This window comes from Hipposideros armiger, unplaced genomic scaffold, assembly GCF_001890085.2.
Source record: "Hipposideros armiger isolate ML-2016 unplaced genomic scaffold, ASM189008v1 scaffold_739, whole genome shotgun sequence".
Lineage (NCBI taxonomy): Eukaryota > Metazoa > Chordata > Mammalia > Chiroptera > Hipposideridae > Hipposideros > Hipposideros armiger.
The window spans coordinates 676,991-694,858 of NW_017732089.1; the positions used below are offsets into that span (position 1 = coordinate 676,991).

Sequence of the window (17,868 nt, forward strand, 5' to 3'; positions counted from 1 at the left end):
TCTGAAGTGTACCTGGCGTATAAGACGACCCCCCACTTGGAGGCATATTTTTCAGGGCCAAAAAATCGTCTTATACGCCGGCAAATACGGTATATGGTTTATGAATTACATCTCAATTTAAAAAATGGGGTGGGAGATTATTTCTAAATTAAACATTTTATTTTTTTTAAAGCAAGGTAATATGTGCATATAGCTAATCAAAAAGAAGGGAAAGTTTTATGACAAAAAAATCAGTCTCCTGCTTCACCCCAGTCTACCCTCCAAACTAGTGTCCCAGAATGAAAAACTTTCACTTCTTTAAACTACAGTTGACCCTTGAACACCACAGGGGTTAGGGGCACTGACCCCCATACAGTTGAAAATCCAAGTACAGTAATACCTCAGTTTGTGAGCATAATTCGTTCTGGAAACAAACTATTCATATTGCAAGACATTGCTCATTTACCAAGTTAAAATGTATTAGAAATGTTTGCTTGTCTTGCAGAACACTTGCAAACCAAGTTACTCACAATACAAGGTTTTACTGTATAACTTTTGACTCCCTAAAACTTAATAGCCTACTGTTGACCAGAAGCCTTACCAATAACATTAACAGTTAACACACACATCACACACATATTTTGCAAGTTATATGTATTCTTAACAATAAAGTAAGCTAGAAAAAAGAAATCATAAGAGAAAAATACATTTACACTACTGTACATATTTATTGAAAAAACCCCCACATATAAGTGGACCTGTGCAGTTCAAATCCATGTTGTTCAAGGGTTAACTGTATTCTGGTATTTATCATCATAATTTGAAATAATATGCCCTGCTGCTCTTCATGATTTATCAGCTTTAGACATCTATTAGCTTCCTATTATGAAAGATGAGGGGTTAGCGCTCCATGATTATCTTTAGTCGACATCTTTAGGTGCGTTGGTTAAGAGTTAGCTTGGGACGCCAGCTCTGAGCAGCAGGGCCCAGGTTTGGATCCCACATTAGGGCCAGTGACACTGCGCCCTCTACAGCTAAGATGGTGAACAACAGCTCCACCTGGAGCTGGGCTGCCATGAGTTGCCAGCAATGGCGTAGGCTGCAGTGGAGCTGCAGTGGGCTGCCTTAAGCTACTGTCCAGTGGCCAGCGACTGATCCACTTCACCCGGGAAGAGTGCAATGATAATACCAACATGGGCCAGTGAAACGAAGTCCTCCACAACTAGACTGAAGAACAAAAGGACAGCAACTTGTCTGTTCTCCTTCCCTGATTCCCCAATGCTGTTCCCCTCCCCCAATTCTCCAATAAAATGTTTTTTTAAAAAAGAAAAGGTAACTAAAAATGTAACTCCTATTTATGATTTAAAACAAAAAACTTAAGCTAGGAACAGAAGGAAATTTCCTTAATTTGTTAATTATATACTAGAGATCAACAAATATTTATGGACATGTATTCCCTTTAAAATCAGCAATTAGAGAGGGACAAATGTCCTAGTCAATGTTATAAAAAATTAATGGTTGTCAAGGGGATAGGGATGGGAGTTGGTATGGGCATAAATAGCATAAATGCATGTAAAACTGGCAAAATCTGAATAAGCTCTGGATTGTACCAATGTCAATTTCGTGGTTTTAATATTGTACTGTAGTTATATATGTTACTATTGGGGGAAACTGGGTGAAGGGCTATAGGGGAACCTCCTTGTATTTTTTTTTGCCACCTTATGTGAATCTATAATTATTTTTTTTAAGTTTAAAAATAATTTTTAAAAAATTCAACAATTAAAATTTTTTTTCATTGGAGAGTTGGCGGGAATACTTAGGTATTCATACTGACAGAAATAATTCCTCCCACTCTCCCATTTGTTTTCAATTTCTACAAATTGTCATTTTGATGTGGTTTTAGAAGGGGATGGGATAAACACATGATCAACACATTATGTTTCCAAGAGCAATTGTTTAATGGTTTTAAGCAGGGTTGTGACATTTGGATAGATCACCGTAGTGGTTTCTTAGAGAATATATGAGGGAAGGCAAGGCTAGGAGCAGAAAGAAATATTTCATTGATTCTAAGATATACTTTGTTTTTTTCCCACTTTAACATTTAAAAGGGATGTTTCACTATAATTGTTATCAGACAGCAGTTATACTGTATTTGTCATACCTGATCATAAAAATCAAAACTTGCCAAATGGGTGTCTGAAGCTTGGAAGGAAATTGCAAAGACAGGAACATTCTTTTTTTTTTTTTTAAGATTTTTATTGGGGAATTGGGGGGATGGGAACAGTGCTGGGGAATTGGGGGAAGGGGAACAGACAAGTTGCTGTTGTTTTTGTTCTTCAGTCTAGTTGTGGAGGACGTTGCTTCACTGGCCCAAGTTGGCACCATCATTACACTCTTCACGGGCGAGGCACATCAGTCGCCGGCTTCTGGACGGCAGCTCACTGCGGCTGCTGGCCGCTCACGCTGGCTGCTGGCTACACACGGTAGCCCATGGCAACCCACTGCCACAGGGGCTGCAGCCTACACTGTCTCTGGCGACTCACAGGCAGCCCAGCTCCAGGTTGAGCTGTTGTTCAGCATCTTAGCTGTGGAGGGCAGTGTCACTGGCCCTCATATGTGGGATCCGAACCGGGGCCCTCTGGCGTCCCAAGCCAGTTCTTAACCATCGCGCCACTCGGCCGGCCCAGGAACATTCTTAATAAATGCTGTATCACCAAAGCCCTTGATGACATGCACAGAGGGCTACATTGTGTGGAAAAGCATGAACATCTAAGAACCGAGTAAAAAAAAAAATGAATCATAAGCGTCAAACTCTGAATGTGAAGTTTTAGGAATACAGTAACGATGTTATTCTTTTGTATTTTCCTTTTTTATGTGTGCACAAGAGTGAAATATAAAAAAATCTATATCTATATAAATCTACACTTTTAATAAATATAAAAATTCTAAGTGATAAGAAAGCACGGTGTCATTTTATTTTGCTACCTTTTTTCTTAGCGGGAGCTAAAATAATGGTGAGTTTTACAACGGATGGCGTCCAGGCAAGGGATACTAGTCTAAAATAGGACAGTGAGACGGGGGAAGAATTCTTGAAATAATAAGGAAAAATCGACTCAACTCGGTGAATTATTAGAGAAGGAGTAAAGATGAACGGGAAGGAAGTCTAGGATGGGTTCAAGGTTTCAGATTTGGGCAACCGAGTCGATGTAGTAATAACCTACCTGGGAGGGATAGGAGGAGCAGATTTGGCGGGAAGTTCAAGTTAGAATAACATTGCGTGAGGAGCTTGTTGGCAATACTAAAGGAAATGGATGAACGAAGCCTTCGTATCGGCTTTGATGGGATGGAACCCCGCGCCCAGTACTTGATCCCGAAAGCCTGCGGATCTGCCTTGATGGATTCTGCCGTCTGGAAGCTGTTTGTCACAGGCGGGGAGGTGGGGTGGAGAGCAGGTCTGGTCTGGGCGCCAGGGCTGTACGTAGACTGCCGAACCACCGCCTCCCCTACGACTTCAGAGTCTGGGCCACCTCCAGAGAGCTAGCGAGTATTTCCACCCTGCCTTGTCACTTAGTTAGACCGGTAAGCAAACTATAGTTATATCGGTCAGTAAATGATCCTCACAGCCACATCTTTCCCAAGTCGGGATAAGAAGAGAGCTGTGATTGGCCAATTTGCTCGGGCTTCGGGCTGGACTGGCGCCTGTTCCGGGCCTGGATTGGGCCGCGGGGTTGTCAACCTTATCGGGTAGGCGTGGCCGGCACTAATAAAGACTGGGACCCGTGCGGCAGCTGCAGTAAGTTCCACCGCAGCTCTATCTCAGGTTGGTCAACTAGTGTTGGGACTCGGCAGTTCCGTCGACTTCAGCTGCAGCGTTTCCCTCGCGGGTGTCTCCCCGCAGCCTCCGGAGAGAAGACGGACCCTCCCTCTGTCAGAGAAATGTGAGTTGACTCTAGTGTGGGGGGCTCGACGTCTTGCCAACTCTCTCCCCCAGCGCTGGACACTGCGGGACGGAAAATGGCGCATTGCAGCAGCTGCGGCGACGCGGGGAACCACTACTGCGCGCCGCCCCCAGACCTGGCCACCCCGGGGAGGGGGGGAAGCACCCTACTCCTGCACCAGCCACAGCCAGCACCCCACGGGCGGGGCTGGGGCTCGGTGGTCCCACATTCATTGCACCTTCTCCTCTCGCCTGCGGGGCGCCTAATTCAGGTCTCGTTATAGTGGAACCTAGGAGAGGGGGAAGGTGGGGCATGGTCTCTTGTCTGATTGAATCTGTACTTAGGGCTTCTGGAAAGACAGTCATGGGTACACCTGCCAGTAACTTTGGTTGCCCTGCAATCTCTGAATTTGTGTATGTCCCCCACTCCAGCTGTGTGTGAAATGTTACCCCACCACCACCTTGGCAGTGAGCAAAGCTCCAGAAACTTATCTGCCAGTTCTCTGGCGCCAGGTGAGCAGCTCAGAAAGACTCAGGAGGCGGTGCCATGTGATTCCAAGCAGCCATTCATCTCGAGGCCACCCTTATAGGGGGTGTTTTCCTGCCATTGAGTCTTAGCCAAGTGTTTGGAAGAGAAATAGAGCTGAGGATCCCCGTCTTCCCCCAACACATTCAATTTAGTCTCTGACCATTTTCAACATCACCCCCATCCCAACCAAGATCCTGAGGGAAAACTATGTCTAGACGAATGACGTACTTCCCTGTCAGACCACAATGTTTAACAGAGATTTTTATTTTATTATTGCCTGGAGCCCTGGCCTGGTCCTAGATATACGTGTGTTGCTTCTCCAGTGACAAAAAGGGAAAAGATTTACTGATATTACATAAGGGTTACAACTATCCTAGATATTTTACTGCTGAGTGTTCCCAACTCCCAACAAATAGTATGTGGAATGGTCCCTTCAAATGCTTTATAACCGTTTTACTTTTTCTCTATTTGATTTCTGCAGTTTTAACTATGTGATGATATTCAATGCATTTTGGCCAAGTCCTAGGATTGCATTTGTTTTCATCTTGGGAAGGAGGATCCTTTTCAGCTGACTGGTTCCCAGTAGCACCCATGTGGGACGAAGGGAAGGAGCTGGAGAAAATGCAGTGACTAGCAGGGCATCACAAGGTCTCTGACCTTAATCTTGTCGTTGTTGCCACCATCCTGGACTGCTTCCAAGACCAAATAGTGGCTCCTACCTACTCACTGAATTTTCCATTTTCAGTCAGAGAGCTAGATTGCTTAGCTCAGTAGTAGCACAAGCGTCTGGTGGCTTCCATGGCTTTGTATCTTTCTTTCATTTGCCTCCTTTGTGCCTTAGAGGGAAATGAGAAAGTGACTCCTTAAATGGGGATGAGTAGGGTGTAATCTGCTAGTATAGCCTCTCTGAGGTGTTATTCTCTACCTTTTTAGACTGAGAGAAATTCACTCAGGGAGGAGGAACTTCTGGGTATTAGTTCTATCATAAGTAGTCAAGGCATTTCCCTTGTGATGACTTTGATGGTTTAATCCCTAGATTGTTTACTCTTGGACTGCTCCTATGTGGTATGTTTTGTGAGGTTCTGCTTCTGTTTAGGAGTTCATATTGTAATTTCTATTCTCTGTTAAATTTGAGAGATCTCCCTCCTGCTGATTATTCTTCCTTGGGAGAGAAAATCTCATGCTTAGGTTAGACTCTGGGAATTCTGTAGGAGGTGAATTTAGTCTCTGTGTGCTGGGACATGGAAAGGAGTTTATCTTGAACACTCCCCAGTAGATTTCCTTTTTAAAGCTAAGGGAAAGAGAACAATCACTGTATGTTGCAGTGTAAACTAAGATTTTTCTTTGGGACGTAAGGAACTAAGATAGCCTCCGAGACTTGATGCCAAATCTAGAAAAGGAAGGGACAGAATGTTCATGATGCATGTACGCAGAGGCCCTTAGTTTGGCCTTCTGTCTACGCTCTTGGAACAGTTTTATAATTAACACAGTTGCTTTAGGCCCCAGTTCTATCTCAGTGAAACCCTCATCTTCTCTGCCAAAACAAAGCAAGCAAACAGTCCTGACTCACTCCACCTACAGAGGCTATGCTTTTGGTGCTTCTCCAAGTTTTCCTTACAGCAGCCCTGATAGACTAATCGTTGTGTGAAACATAACCAATAACTGGATCCCCTTAGCCGAGTTTGTTAGTTTGCCCTTTCTGTTTTGATTTAGGCTTTTCAAAAAGAGCTGTTTGGTCCATAGTCTTGTCCTGAGGGCTTAGTCTTTTGTACAAATTTCTTCTAGCTTGGATTGGAGTTTCCCAGTTTGACTTCATGTGAAAGGTTTTGGACAGGGAAATGCCATTTAGGCTAAAGCTGGCATATGTGTCTCTATAATCATTGTGTCACGGGTTGTTTGAGTTTGGGTCAGAGGGTGACCCAAGCAAGATCTCTTGATGCTACTCTGGATGTCCCTGAGCTTCATCTAAATGTTGTTACAAGATTTTTCATCTTTTGCTGCTTGTTTCTGTGCTGCATCTCCCTACTTGGTACTGCCAAGGAGCTAGAACCCCTTCTAATTGCATATAGTAACGTAATTGCCATGAGTTTGATGGTGTGGGGTAAGAATACCTCTGATTCCTTTCTTGTCTTGGGTACTTTGTGTACCCCGTCCGCTTCTCTCTGCAGGTCTGCTCCAGCTCAGCCACCTGCCGAAGGGGCAGAAGGGACTGCCCCAGGTGCGGGTCCCCCTGGCCCTCCTCCTAATATGAGCAGTAACAGACGACTACAGCAAACCCAGGCACAAGTAGAGGAGGTAGGTGGAGAATTTTTCTCTGAGAGTTTCCAAATCATAGAAGTTTAGAAACTTCTCTTTGTTATAGAGGTGTAGTTAAAGGCTCTGGGGGGCAAGGCACCCCTTAGAGTTACACAGGGCAGACCTGTGATCCCCTGATCGTTGTTCTTTCCCCCTGTCTCTACTGGGGAGCTTAGCAGCTTTGTTTCTGCACCCCCCTCAGGTGGTGGACATCATGCGTGTGAATGTGGACAAGGTCCTGAAGAGGGATGAGATGCTGTCAGAGCTGGATGACAGAGCTGATGCCTTGCAGATGGGAGCGTCACAATTTGAGAGCAGTGCTGCCAAGCTAAAGAGGAAGTATTGGTGGAAAAACTGCAAGGTGAATTTTCTTATCCTCTCCCCCTTTTTTTTCCTAGGCCACAACTCATAGAAGGCAAAAAAAAAAAAACACCCTCATTCCTTCCACCATCGCTTTAGTGGTGCAGGATCTCTGCCCTGCAGAACTCTTTCTTGGGGGAAAATCCTGAAAGCCTCTTTGAGCTGCGTTACCTTGAATTGGCCACCAGGGTAGGCTATAATATTCAGAACCACTGACGGGAAAGCCAGTGATAATCCTGAGGCTTTGAAAATGGCCAGTCAAGCTGCTTTTCCTCAAGGGACCCCTGGAAAAATTCTCATCTGGCCCTTCCTCAGACACACACAACATGGACACAGTGGCTGGGGTAGATATATATTTAAATACCTGCAGCTAGCTCTTAGGAATGCGCTGAACACTTCACAATGAAAAATGAACTAGTTGATTAACGATCCAAAGTCCGCACCTCCCTTGGAGTTCTTTTCAAAGCCTTCAGGCAACAGGAACTAAGGGAAGAGGAGCAAGCTGTGGACGGTCTGATGTTTCTGAGACATTTTAGCTGTGGTCCAGGGGTTTATTGTCTGTTGAAGAGCATGAGGGTTGGGCGCTTCCCAAGAGGCCTGCAGGTCTACTGGGTGATGTTTGGTTTCTTGCACTGTCCCAAGGACAGAGCAAGTTCTCTTCCCACATCTTTAGTCCTGACTCCTTTCCTCCTTCCCCAAGTCCAAAGGCCCATTTTTTTGTCAATGTTTCCTTAGATGATGATCATGCTGGGAGCTATCTGTGCCATCATCGTGGTAGTTATTGTAAGTAAGTATCGCTGAGGTGACTGGTGGGGTGAAGAGGTGGGAAGGTCCTGGAGTCTTCTCCCAGCCCTGCCTGCGTGCCTGCCTACCTGCCTGGGGAGTGGGGCTTCTCTGACTGAGGTATGGAGATCGCTGTTGTGGGATCATCACCTGGTTCAGGAGGGAGACAGGGCAAAGACAAGGGACTCCCTTGATTGGCAAGGCTTCCCTCTGTAAGATATTGTGGGAAGATTGTCCCTCCTGTTCTAAGGAAGTGGGGCTCTGCTGTTTGTCACTGGCTTGGGCAGAGGGAGACATGGGGATGGGATACCTACAACTGAAAGACCTGAATGCCTAGTAACTTGATGTAATTTGTCCTCTTGTTTTCTCCTGTCTCTCTCTCTTTTCCCTCTGGGACTTGCTGGTTCCTGTGTCCAGTCTACTTTTTTACTTGAGAATGTGCCACCCCTTCCCTGTTCTCCGTTGCCATCCGAACTCCTGTTCCTCTCCCTCCTGTTCTCTCAACAAACTTCCCCATCTACCTCCCTCTATCCCAGCCCAGGCTTCTCCATTGCTCATTCCTCTTTTTCTGTTGTTTTCATTTGCACTATGCCCCTCAACACTAGAAATGCTACTCCTGCCGCAGTCTTGAAGTAACTACCTGAAGAGCAACAGCTGGCACCTCCTCCCTACCCCCTTCTTATGTACTCTCAAATTCCTCCAAAGCCAAAAAGAGTTGGAGGCCAAGGGAAGGGGATGGGACGTAGCCGGGGTGACACACCCAAGAAAGTGCCAGGTTTGGGGGAGGAGAAGGGTATCAGTGCCCATGGTCTCACCAGGAAAATCCAGGCCACTGGCAGGAGGAAGCCGTGAACCCCTGGGAAAATGGTGGCTCACTCAGGGCTACCCTGGTCACTTGGAGCTCTTCTCCTGTGCCAGGCCTGAGGAGGATCCTGGGTGGCCCAAAGTCCAACTTGGTCCTGGTGCAACACCCTTTTAGAAAGTAAAAACTGTTTTTTGCAGTTATTTCTAATCTGTTAGTCTAAGATTTTCTACTTCTTCAGGGATCTTACAGCCTTTTAATTTGTTCTCCAGAGACCTGGAGAACACATATTAATTGTGAAAATACCAGAACTCTCATTCCCATCCTAGAAGCAGCCCCACAAGCTCATAACTGGAAGGGGCTTTCTCTTGTCCACGTTTTCTGCAGCATTCTGTACTGTTCATGAGAGCACCAAGTAATTTGATATAGTCAAAGTTTGGGACTCTCAGTCAGTTAGTTTTAAGTGTTGGCACGAAGGGAGAATGCCTGTTAGCTATAGAGAAACAGTGAGTCAGAGGCCTAATTTGAAAAGAGCAAGCTCCGAGGAAGCCACTCTTACACTCTCATTAAGGAGGGTCTTGTTCCTCCCTTCCTGTTGATCAAGGGGTGTGAGGGTCCTTGGACTTTCAGGGACTGCTTCCTCCACATCACCCCTGTGTGCTTGCAAAGACAGGGATGAGGCAAGAGGTTCTTCCTGAGGCCTGGACGATTCTGAGTATTAAGACAAGTCCAGTGTACCCACCAACTCAGTCTTGGGGTGAGAGGCAGGATAGGCTGTAGACAGGTGTGCTTGTGTATTGCTATGCTGTCATGGGGCCCTCTCATTTTGAGCCACGTCTCTGTTCTTCCTGCAGTACACTCCCCTTCGAAATCACGTGTACCCCTCTGAGTTCCACTTTGCCTCTTTTCCTTTTCTCCGCTTTGCATGGTTTGTGGCTACAGACAGTGGAATCTGAGGATGGGAACTACTCAGCCTGTCTTGGGAGCCACTGCTAGGCTTCAGGCTAGGACATTGAGTGGGATAGACCCAGGTGTGAGGGGAGGCGGGCAGATTGGGAACAGAAGGGGGAACGCCCATGACCCTTTATTCCTTCTGTCCTCTGGTTCACAAGCAGGGAGAGACTGAGGCCACCAGGCTGGGCTGGGTCTGGATGCTCACTTTCCATGCAGCAGCATTTCATTGCACAAAACCATCCTTCCTCTCCCTTTGCCCATTTCCCACATTCCCTTCGTCCTGCCCCAGGGTGGGACGGAAGAGCTGGAAGAAAGCTGTCAGTGTACCCTCCCACCGATCCCCTCTCGAAGGTCTCCAGGCCCTCTGGGCCCCTTGCCTAATGCAGGGAGTCACCGCTGGAGAAGAAGCACCACTGTCCTCGATGTGTCCCAAGCCTGGATCAAATTGGCCCTCTTGGCCCGCCCAGCCCTGTCACAGGACTTCCTTCCTGGGTTTCTGTCCCTTTGAGGTTCCTCAGATATAGCTGGCTTTGTTCTTTTGGGAATGTTAGCCCGTCTACTTCGTTCTCGCCCCACCTGATACCCCTTCTGTGTCTTTGCTGTCCCCATTCCCTCCTACCACCCATGTGCATGAGCAAATATGCAACTAAACCCTGGGACTTTGCAGTCAAATGGAGCCGAGCTTCCCACATCCCCTTTGGTTTGCTATGAGATGCTGTGGGGTTTCCACTGTGTGTCTGTCATCACCTCTTTGTCTTTTTCCTAACCCCAATCTCATTCTTGTATAGAATAATAACAGCTGTACTTCACCAAAGGCATGTGACATATTTACCAATTTCTTGTATTCTGAACACAGGCAAAAAATACAAATTCCTACCACTACACTGACTTGGTTGTTGTTTGGGTTAGAGTATCTGAGGAGAGAGGGGGAGGTGGGGAGGGTTGTTTCTTTTTAGTACTCTGATGTTGCTTTAGGCCAAAAGAGCTGGCTTATGTGTGCTGGATGGTCTTGAGATTAAAGATCTGTGTGTTGGCAGAGGAAGTGGTCTCCATTCTCAGCATTCGTACCTGAGGCAGCCCAACTCTTCCAGGTGCTAGTGAGAGGAAGTGACAACAGGAAGCTGAGTGGGCATCTCACTGACAAAACAACTGTAGGTTTTCTTAGACATCTCCTATCTACCTCCTTCCCTTATGCTGAGTTCCACTGGATCGATTAGGCAGATTTTAGAAATTAATAAAAGGAGACATTTCTCCTTTGCAGCTGAGGGAATGAGTTTGTAGGTATCCGGAAATACCCAGCAACCGTCTAAAGGAGCAGAACCTTAACGGCACCTCCAGGTTACACAGAACAACTAAGATGGAACCCTAGGGCTGTCTTTGAGGGCCTTCGTTTCACACCTTGAACACTTCGCAGCTAGGCTTAGGGTACACAGCTCAGTGGGGTCCAGTGTTGGAAAAAAACCAGAAAAGTGGAAAAGCTTTGCCTCTGAGGACACAAGGCGCTTTTATTTGGACAGAGTTCAATATGTGCGAGTGGTCGCCCACCCCCCACCCCCCACCCCCAACTGTCCCTCACTTGCTCCTTTCTTAATTTCTTCCCATTTTTTTTTTCCTACCACAGCACCTCAGATCTGTTAACCTCCACCCAAACATTCTGCCTTCCTGCTGCCCTCTCACCTTTTTACTTTTTTGTGTTTAGCCCGGGGACACAATGAAGGGAGAGGCCTACACATATTCAGAGCCAGAGCCGGCGCGCCTGTGATCCGTGATGTCTTCATGCCTTTCTTGGGGCCTTTTTGAGCTCTGGGTATGGGCTGAGCCCTACTGGGAGAACGGACTACTCTTTCTTTTTGCTCGGAGGCAGGAGAGTGGCTGCCCAGAAGGCCTCGGAGTCCTGGCAGAGTTTGGATGAGGTAGCTAGGAGAGAATTTAGAGGAACAAGGTTGGTTTCAGCTGGGATAACCCCAAGAGCTGGGGGCCAGGGTTGGGGGCTGGCTGGAACTCACGATGCTTGGGCTTCATCCCCGGCGGGAGGTAGTTAGAGGCTGATCTACAAGTGAGGTGGGTCAGGGGCAGAGCTGAGGGCACCGGGCTCTTACCTTGCCGTCTCTGAAGCCCCAGGTACAACAGTACAAGAAAGAAGAGGCTGCTGGCGAAAAGGACTCCCAAGGGCATCGTTCTCTGCTCTGTAGGTGAGAGCGGTGTGGACAGGAATCAGTGGGCAGGAATCCGCTCTGAGCCCGCACCAATAGGAGGGACAAAGGAGTTTGTGTGTGTCCTGGATTGGGGAACTCCTATCAAGTGTTCTCTCACCCAGGAACTGGGCACACAGTAGCATTTGTACTCATTCAAGATTGTTGGATGGTTGTGTATTACTTCACATAGAATTCTCTACCTCTTCCCGCACTGGGACAACATTTTTTTGTGTGTTGCTTTGCAAGAGAGATTTATGTTAGATTAGTTGTTGACAGTTAAATTGGAATGTTGTAAATATCTGAGGAGTGATGTAAGCTGAGATAGAACCCCAGTTTGGGGGAAGCTTACTGCCTAGTGATAATGCCCGGTGCTCCTGGATGTTTGTATTCTGGGTGCTGATTCCTTCCTGTTTAAAACCCTTCAACAACATTCTGTGGCTTCAGGATGAAAATCCAGCTTGAAGGGCCCTTGGGGATCTGCCCACTAATAGCAGTGGAGGGTTTAAGGCTGTAGGGGAATCAGGCTGCCTGGTTTTCACATTTTCTCTTTGATCATTTACTAGGTAGGTGACCTTGGGCAAATTACTTAACATTTGCCAGTTCAGTCATCACTACAGTCATGATAATACATGCGATCATACATCTAAAGGCTTAGTACAGTGCTTGACTCATGTAAAGGCTCAATTAATATAATTACTTCTCAAGCTTTAGGCCACTTCCCCCTTTTCCCATACACCTTGGCTCTAGCTGTGCACTTCCCCAAATCCTCTTTAGATTGCTTGGTATTTGGCCTAACACGTGCTGTTCCTTCTCTCTTGGTGTTCCCTTCCCTCCGAGCTAGCTAACTTGGTTCCCATGTCTCCTCCACCCCACCCCCAGTCACCTTCCCTGACTGCTTAGTCGGTCCCATCAACTGAACTAAGCTCCTCAGGGGCAGCATCAGGAATTATTCAACCTCGATGTCTACCTCTCAGCACATCGCCTGGTGACCTAGCACCTGGGGTGCACCAAAGTCTTGGGATGTGTGGTGGCAGTGATGGAGGCTGCCACCTTGGGAAAGAAGCTGGGACTGAACAGAGTGTGGTGGGGAGCAGAACAAGACCAAAGATGAGAGGAGGGTAGGAGAACTACAAGCCCAGGGTGGCGGTGGGGAGAGGAGGGCACCCCAGTACCTGGTGGTGAAACCCAGATGCTGGCCCTAAGGGGCTCTTCCAGGGAAACGTGGGTGACCTGGCAGGTGTAAGTGGCTCCTGCAGAGCCGGGTTCTGCTGTCAGGGAGGAGGAAATGCTATAGGTGCCTGCCGGGCTTTGTCGGAGGCTAGAGAAGAAGGCATCAGAGACTGGAACCGGGGCTCCACCCAGCTCCTCTCGGGTCCATGTCACAGTCACATCCAGAGGATAATAGCCAGCGATGTTGCAGATGAGGGTGGGTCGCAGAGCTTCACTTGCCAAGCTCAGTTGTACTTTGGGGGAAGCTGGAAGAAAGAAGAAGATTCCAGAACAATCAACAGGAAGAGAAGCCTAAAGCCTTCTCTTCTGCTGAGAGTGAGATAGGTTGTGGAGGCCGAATTTTCATCCTCAGTGGAGTGCCAAGGGGCGGGTGAGGGGTCCACTCTGGCTGCAGGCCATAAAGGGGTACATCTTTCACAGGTAATTGAAAAACCATAGTAAAATCAACTAAAGGTTGGTTTGTTTCTTATCAAAATAAGCCAGTGATTTTAAAGGGTATCAGTGATACAGTCCTCCTGGTCAGGACCACTCTGACTGTCCCTCTTTGGTTTGCTGCTGCTCCTTTAGGATGTGGTCCCAAAAGGACGGGGGTGCTTGGAGACAGCCACCCAGGACAGGGCAGCAGGATCTTGGGCTGGGAAGCTGCCCTGTGGACATATCATGGAGTCTTCCGGGAGACAATCTGATACCATCTGTGCTTCTAGGATAGAGATGGCATTTAGGTTGTGGGACTGCAGTCTGCCTCTCAGGAAATGCCCTTGTGTTTGAATTCCGTTCTGGAAAACATTCCCTGTAGGCATATCCCTTCCATTCTCCCCCAGATAACCAAGTTCTGCCCTCACCTTGGACGTAGAGTTGGATGATTTGTTGAGCTTGGTACAGAGAGGTGGTGATCTGGCAAATGTAGGTCCCTTCATCCTTTAGAGTGAGGCCGGGGAGGGTGAGGGAGGCATTCCCCGCCATGAGCTGCTGCTCAGGCTCCAGGGTAACGCCCTCCCGCTTGACCTGTCCCTGCCCCATGGTCCAGCTGTATACCAGCTGGCCACTGCCCTTCTGCTGCAGCCGCCACACCACGCTGGTGAGGTCCAAGCTTGGTGCCATGGAAAAGCTGCAGTGCAGGGAGGCTGAGGACCCCAGCAGGAAACTCAGGGATGGGGTCCGTGTTGTGACCTGGAGCTCCACTGTGTTGAGAGAAAGAAGGGTAATGATGGACTGCTTCCTCTTGAAAGGAAGGTGGTGGCCTGCCCACAGCTCACCTATCTCTGAGCTGTGGGCATGTTGTGAGCGTATTCTTGCCCCTGCCTCCTCTCCTGGTCAGTGAAGCCAATTGAGCTCATTTCGCATCAGATGGAACCACAAAGAAGTGGGGCTCTGGAAAGGCAGCATAGCACATGTGTTAATCTTAACTATTTTGGAGTCACCCCTGGACAATCGGATGGAAGTTATGGACCTCTCACCAGGACAGTACACATGCAAAATTAGGGGTTATTGTTGACTTTCCGGTAAGAACCACTGGGGTAGCAGAGAAAGCTTTGGAACCCTGGTTCTTTGGTGTAATAGCTCTGCGACCTTGGACAAGTCACTTAGTGTTGCCAGGCTTATCGGCTGAAGGCAAGGCTGTTGTGAAAACTAAATAGGAGTAAGAGTTTAAAAAAAGCACACAATGGTAGTATTTGTGCCAGACATGCTGAACCTAAATCTACCGAGGAAAACAATCAGACAAATCCAAATGGTGGGATAGACTACAAGACCTGAGCCCTTCAAACGTGTCAGCGCTATGAAGCACTGTTCTAGAGCCAAGGAGGCTAAAGGCACAAGACTACTAAATGTAACACACAGTCCTTGTTTGAATCCTGGACTTAAAAAAACATTATTGGGGCAAGTGGAGAATTTTGAATTTGGACTTTATCCTTGACAGTGTTATTGTATCAATTTTAAAATGTTGATACTTAAGTATGATGCTCAGTGGTGTAGCAAGCAGTCGGTGGGAGGAGATGGGAACGAACTGCCCTGGCAAATACAGGTATATTCTTAAATTATCGACATACTGCACACCCTCCGTTATTGTCTGCACCACAGTAGACCACTCCCCACCTTGGTTTGTGGAGGTGATGGTTTTGTGATTATGAAGGAGGGTTATCCTTGTCTTTGGTTATAAACTTTACACATGCTATACATGGCAGCATTTGGGGTGAAGTATTAGGATTTCTGCAACTTTCAATTAGTTCAAGGGATCTATCCGTCTATGGAAAGAGTGTGGCAAAATGTTAGAACAATTGGTGGACCTAGGTGAATGATATGCAGCTGTTCATTATATTACTTAACCTTTTGTAGGTTTAAAATATTCCCAAATAGAAAGGGAATATCTAGCTATGCCAGGACTATGAGGCCTCTTTATTAATGTAGCTGGATAGATTTAGGTTGGACCACAGAAAGCTCAAGTGTTCTGGGGCTTTCTAAGGATAGGAGGGTAGCTCTCTAATCATCTTTGGACTTGGTGGCCTCTTTTTGGAGGCAAAATATTGGATTCGATGAACTCTGGAGAAATCTATTGTCACATCATGTTCTCAATTTCCTTTGCCCTCTGGGTTATGCTGGGTTGGAAAGGGCAGGGACCAGGTTTTACTAATAAGAGATAATGAATAAATTCTGTATCCCTGTCCTTTGTGCTAATAATCATCTTGAAACACCAGACCAGGCAGGCTTTTCACTGGGAGAAAACTGGTGCTTGGCTCAATAAGACTACTATGAACAGCATACATGAATAGAGCATCACATGCCTTATCTCCTCAGGCAACACAGTGAGGAGAAAATTATCCCCATTTTGGGTCTTTTGGAAGAAATGACCAAGGCCTATGGGACACCCTGAGATGACTGATGTGGATGGAGGTGGACTTGTTCCCTTCCTTCTCCTATCCCTTCATCTCTGATCACTTAAAAAAAAACAAAGCTTTCTTTCTGCTCCTTTTCATTTTCTCACCTGCAGTCTGCACAGTCCCCTGGAGGCCCTGGAGTAGTTTCAGCGTAGGGTGCAAGATAACCCCGTTCTCAGCATCCCTGAGAGTCTTCATCACCATGGAGATACTAGGCCCCCCTCCAGACACCTGCACGTTGGTGATGAACCAAGCTGCTTTCTCCACAGTGGCCTCTTGTCTGGCCTGGAGAAAATAGCGGGAGATCTCACAGGTCACCTCCTTCCCGCTGCAGTCAGCATGAAGCAAGGCCTCAGCATGGGGAATCTGTATCAGGTTCACTAGAGGAGAAAGATGACACAGAGGTTCAGTTGGATTGAGAACATGGGAAGGAGATGTGGGTGGGGGTACTGGGAACTGGGCTGTCCCAGTAGAGGGAGCCCAGAAGGACTGGAACACGGTGGAGGCTCTTACCTGAGGCCTCAAAGGTAACAGGTGGGTTGTCTGTGGCCATTGTGTCCAGTTGGAAATTGGTGAAGCCTTCCAGGGAGCCATCATCCAGCACTGGCACCTGCTTCAGCACCAGCAAGGCCTTCACCATGTTCTCCTTGCTGACAAAGCCTCCACGTTGCTGGCCTTCCTCCACCAACAAGCAGTCCAAGACCACATCCACTGCCCGCCACTGCCTCTCCACTGCTGAAAAAGACTGGGCTGAAGCCATACCCTCCTGTCCAGATAGTGATTTCTGTACTGCCCCGCCCCCAGCCCCCACGTGTAGAGTTATCAAGGGGTAAAAATTGTCTTCCAGGGTCCTAGCTGTCTCTGTCCCTGTCTTCTCCAGTCATTCCCCCAAACCAGCTTTCTGGGAAGCACCTGCCATTCCAGGTACATACTTTTTGGTATGAATTATTTAAAGTCCTGGATTTGCCTTGTTTGTGGGGGTTTATGTTGTGTTTTTTTTATTTTTTTTTTCCAACCATCGAATGAAAAGCTATCTCATCCGTCAAAGGAATTCTCAGCAAAAGCAAATAAATAAGCAGAATTGTCACTGAGAGAGGAGACTGGATGTTTGTGCTGCTGTGGGTGTTGGCAGCCATCTCAGCGTTGGAGCCCGCCCACTAGTCTGCCCTGCTTTCTGCCATTACAGGTGTCCTTCCCTCCCCCACCTCCAGGGTCACCTCCCTAGTGATTTCTTCTCTGGGGAGCCCCTTCCTCTTCTGAAAGTGTCCCTTCTCCGGTAGGACAGAAGCCCCTACCACACCCACTGCGGAGGCCCCTCTTTTCTTTATTTGGCCTTTTCCCCACTGTTCTCTGCCTCTCTCCCCAACACAACTGGTTCCTTACATTGTCAGCCACTGAGCCTTACTCCTGTTGGGCTTAGCAGGCGAGTGGAAGCCACCCTGCCCCCTTTTCCCTTCTGGAATCTAGGGGAGGGTGGCTACCTGGTGCTTCCTTAGCCCAACCCTTCACTTCCGCCTGCTCCCCACTCACCGGTGTCTGCCGCTCCCGAAAGAGCCAAGCAGAGCAGCAGGCACCATCCCTCCGTGCCCATGGGGGCTGCTCGCAGGCCCTCCTCACCGGCTGCCTCCACAGCCTCCCTGTTTGCAAGGTCCTGGCTGGAGAAGAAGAGGCTCCAAACACTCCTTGCTGGTCGCTTCTTCTCCTACCCTCCACCTACTTCTCTTTCACTTTCACTTTGAGGAAGTGTGACTGGCTGCCTTGCTTCTGGGTGAAGCCACTTGCTGCCGGTGCCAGAGCCCTTGTTCACTGTTCTTTCTTCCCACCACACTCCCCACTACCAAAAAAAGAAAAGAAAAAGAAATCCCCTGGTGATTTCAAGACCTCACTTCACTGCATGCAGTCTTTTGCACCCCACCAGCCCCCAAGAAAGT

The 17,868-nt window shown here is 47.7% G+C and overlaps 3 protein-coding genes across 7 annotated transcripts in view; 1 reads left to right on the top strand and 2 right to left on the bottom strand.

The window, feature by feature from the left end:
• The first annotated feature begins 3,755 nt into the window (after positions 1–3,755).
• VAMP1 (vesicle associated membrane protein 1) lies at positions 3,756–10,521 on the top strand. Its single transcript, XM_019627742.1, has 5 exons — positions 3,756–3,917; positions 6,614–6,740; positions 6,943–7,101; positions 7,836–7,887; positions 8,301–10,521. Coding segments are annotated over exons 1-5 (357 nt in total). The 5' UTR covers positions 3,756–3,915; the 3' UTR covers positions 8,318–10,521.
• On the bottom strand, positions 8,898–17,826 carry TAPBPL (TAP binding protein like). Of its 5 annotated transcripts, none has more exons than XM_019627741.1 (7): positions 17,468–17,826; positions 16,451–16,672; positions 16,045–16,317; positions 13,907–14,245; positions 13,007–13,309; positions 11,739–11,825; positions 8,898–10,733 (listed from the first exon to the last, which is right to left on the bottom strand). In XM_019627741.1, exons 1-7 carry the CDS (start codon positions 17,526–17,528, stop codon positions 10,630–10,632), a joined length of 1,389 nt encoding a protein of 462 aa, XP_019483286.1. In that variant the 5' UTR covers positions 17,529–17,826; the 3' UTR covers positions 8,898–10,629. The 5 variants fall into 5 exon arrangements, with proteins under 5 accessions (XP_019483286.1, XP_019483281.1, XP_019483284.1 ...); XM_019627736.1 differs by lacking the exon at positions 8,898–10,733 and adding an exon at positions 11,206–11,556 and having other exon boundaries at positions 16,451–16,687; positions 17,468–17,821; XM_019627739.1 differs by lacking the exon at positions 8,898–10,733 and adding an exon at positions 11,206–11,556 and having other exon boundaries at positions 16,451–16,669; positions 17,468–17,820.
• Positions 17,651–17,868, bottom strand: part of CD27 (CD27 molecule) — a gene marked incomplete at its 5' end in the record, with an annotated part of 1,976 nt that continues 1,758 nt past the window's right edge. Inside the window, one exon of the mRNA XM_019627666.1 lies at positions 17,651–17,718. Within this exon, the coding sequence (XP_019483211.1) occupies positions 17,651–17,718 (68 nt within the window). The remainder of the gene's footprint in view (positions 17,719–17,868) is intronic.

Coding starts and splice junctions, on each gene's coding strand:
- VAMP1 (XM_019627742.1), top strand. Junction 6,741..6,942: donor CCCAGGCACAAGTAGAGGAG/GTAGGTGGAGAA, acceptor CACCCCCCTCAG/GTGGTGGACATCATGCGTGT. Junction 7,102..7,835: donor ATTGGTGGAAAAACTGCAAG/GTGAATTTTCTT, acceptor ATGTTTCCTTAG/ATGATGATCATGCTGGGAGC.
- TAPBPL (XM_019627741.1), bottom strand. CDS start 17,528: ATGGGCACGGAGGGATGGTGCCTGCTGCTCTGCTTGGCTCTTTCGGGA. Junction 14,246..16,044: donor GGGGACTGTGCAGACTGCAG/GTGAGAAAATGA, acceptor CTCTCAACACAG/TGGAGCTCCAGGTCACAACA. Junction 10,734..11,738: donor GGGGCTTCAGAGACGGCAAG/GTAAGAGCCCGG, acceptor TCCTCTCACTAG/CACCTGGAAGAGTTGGGCTG.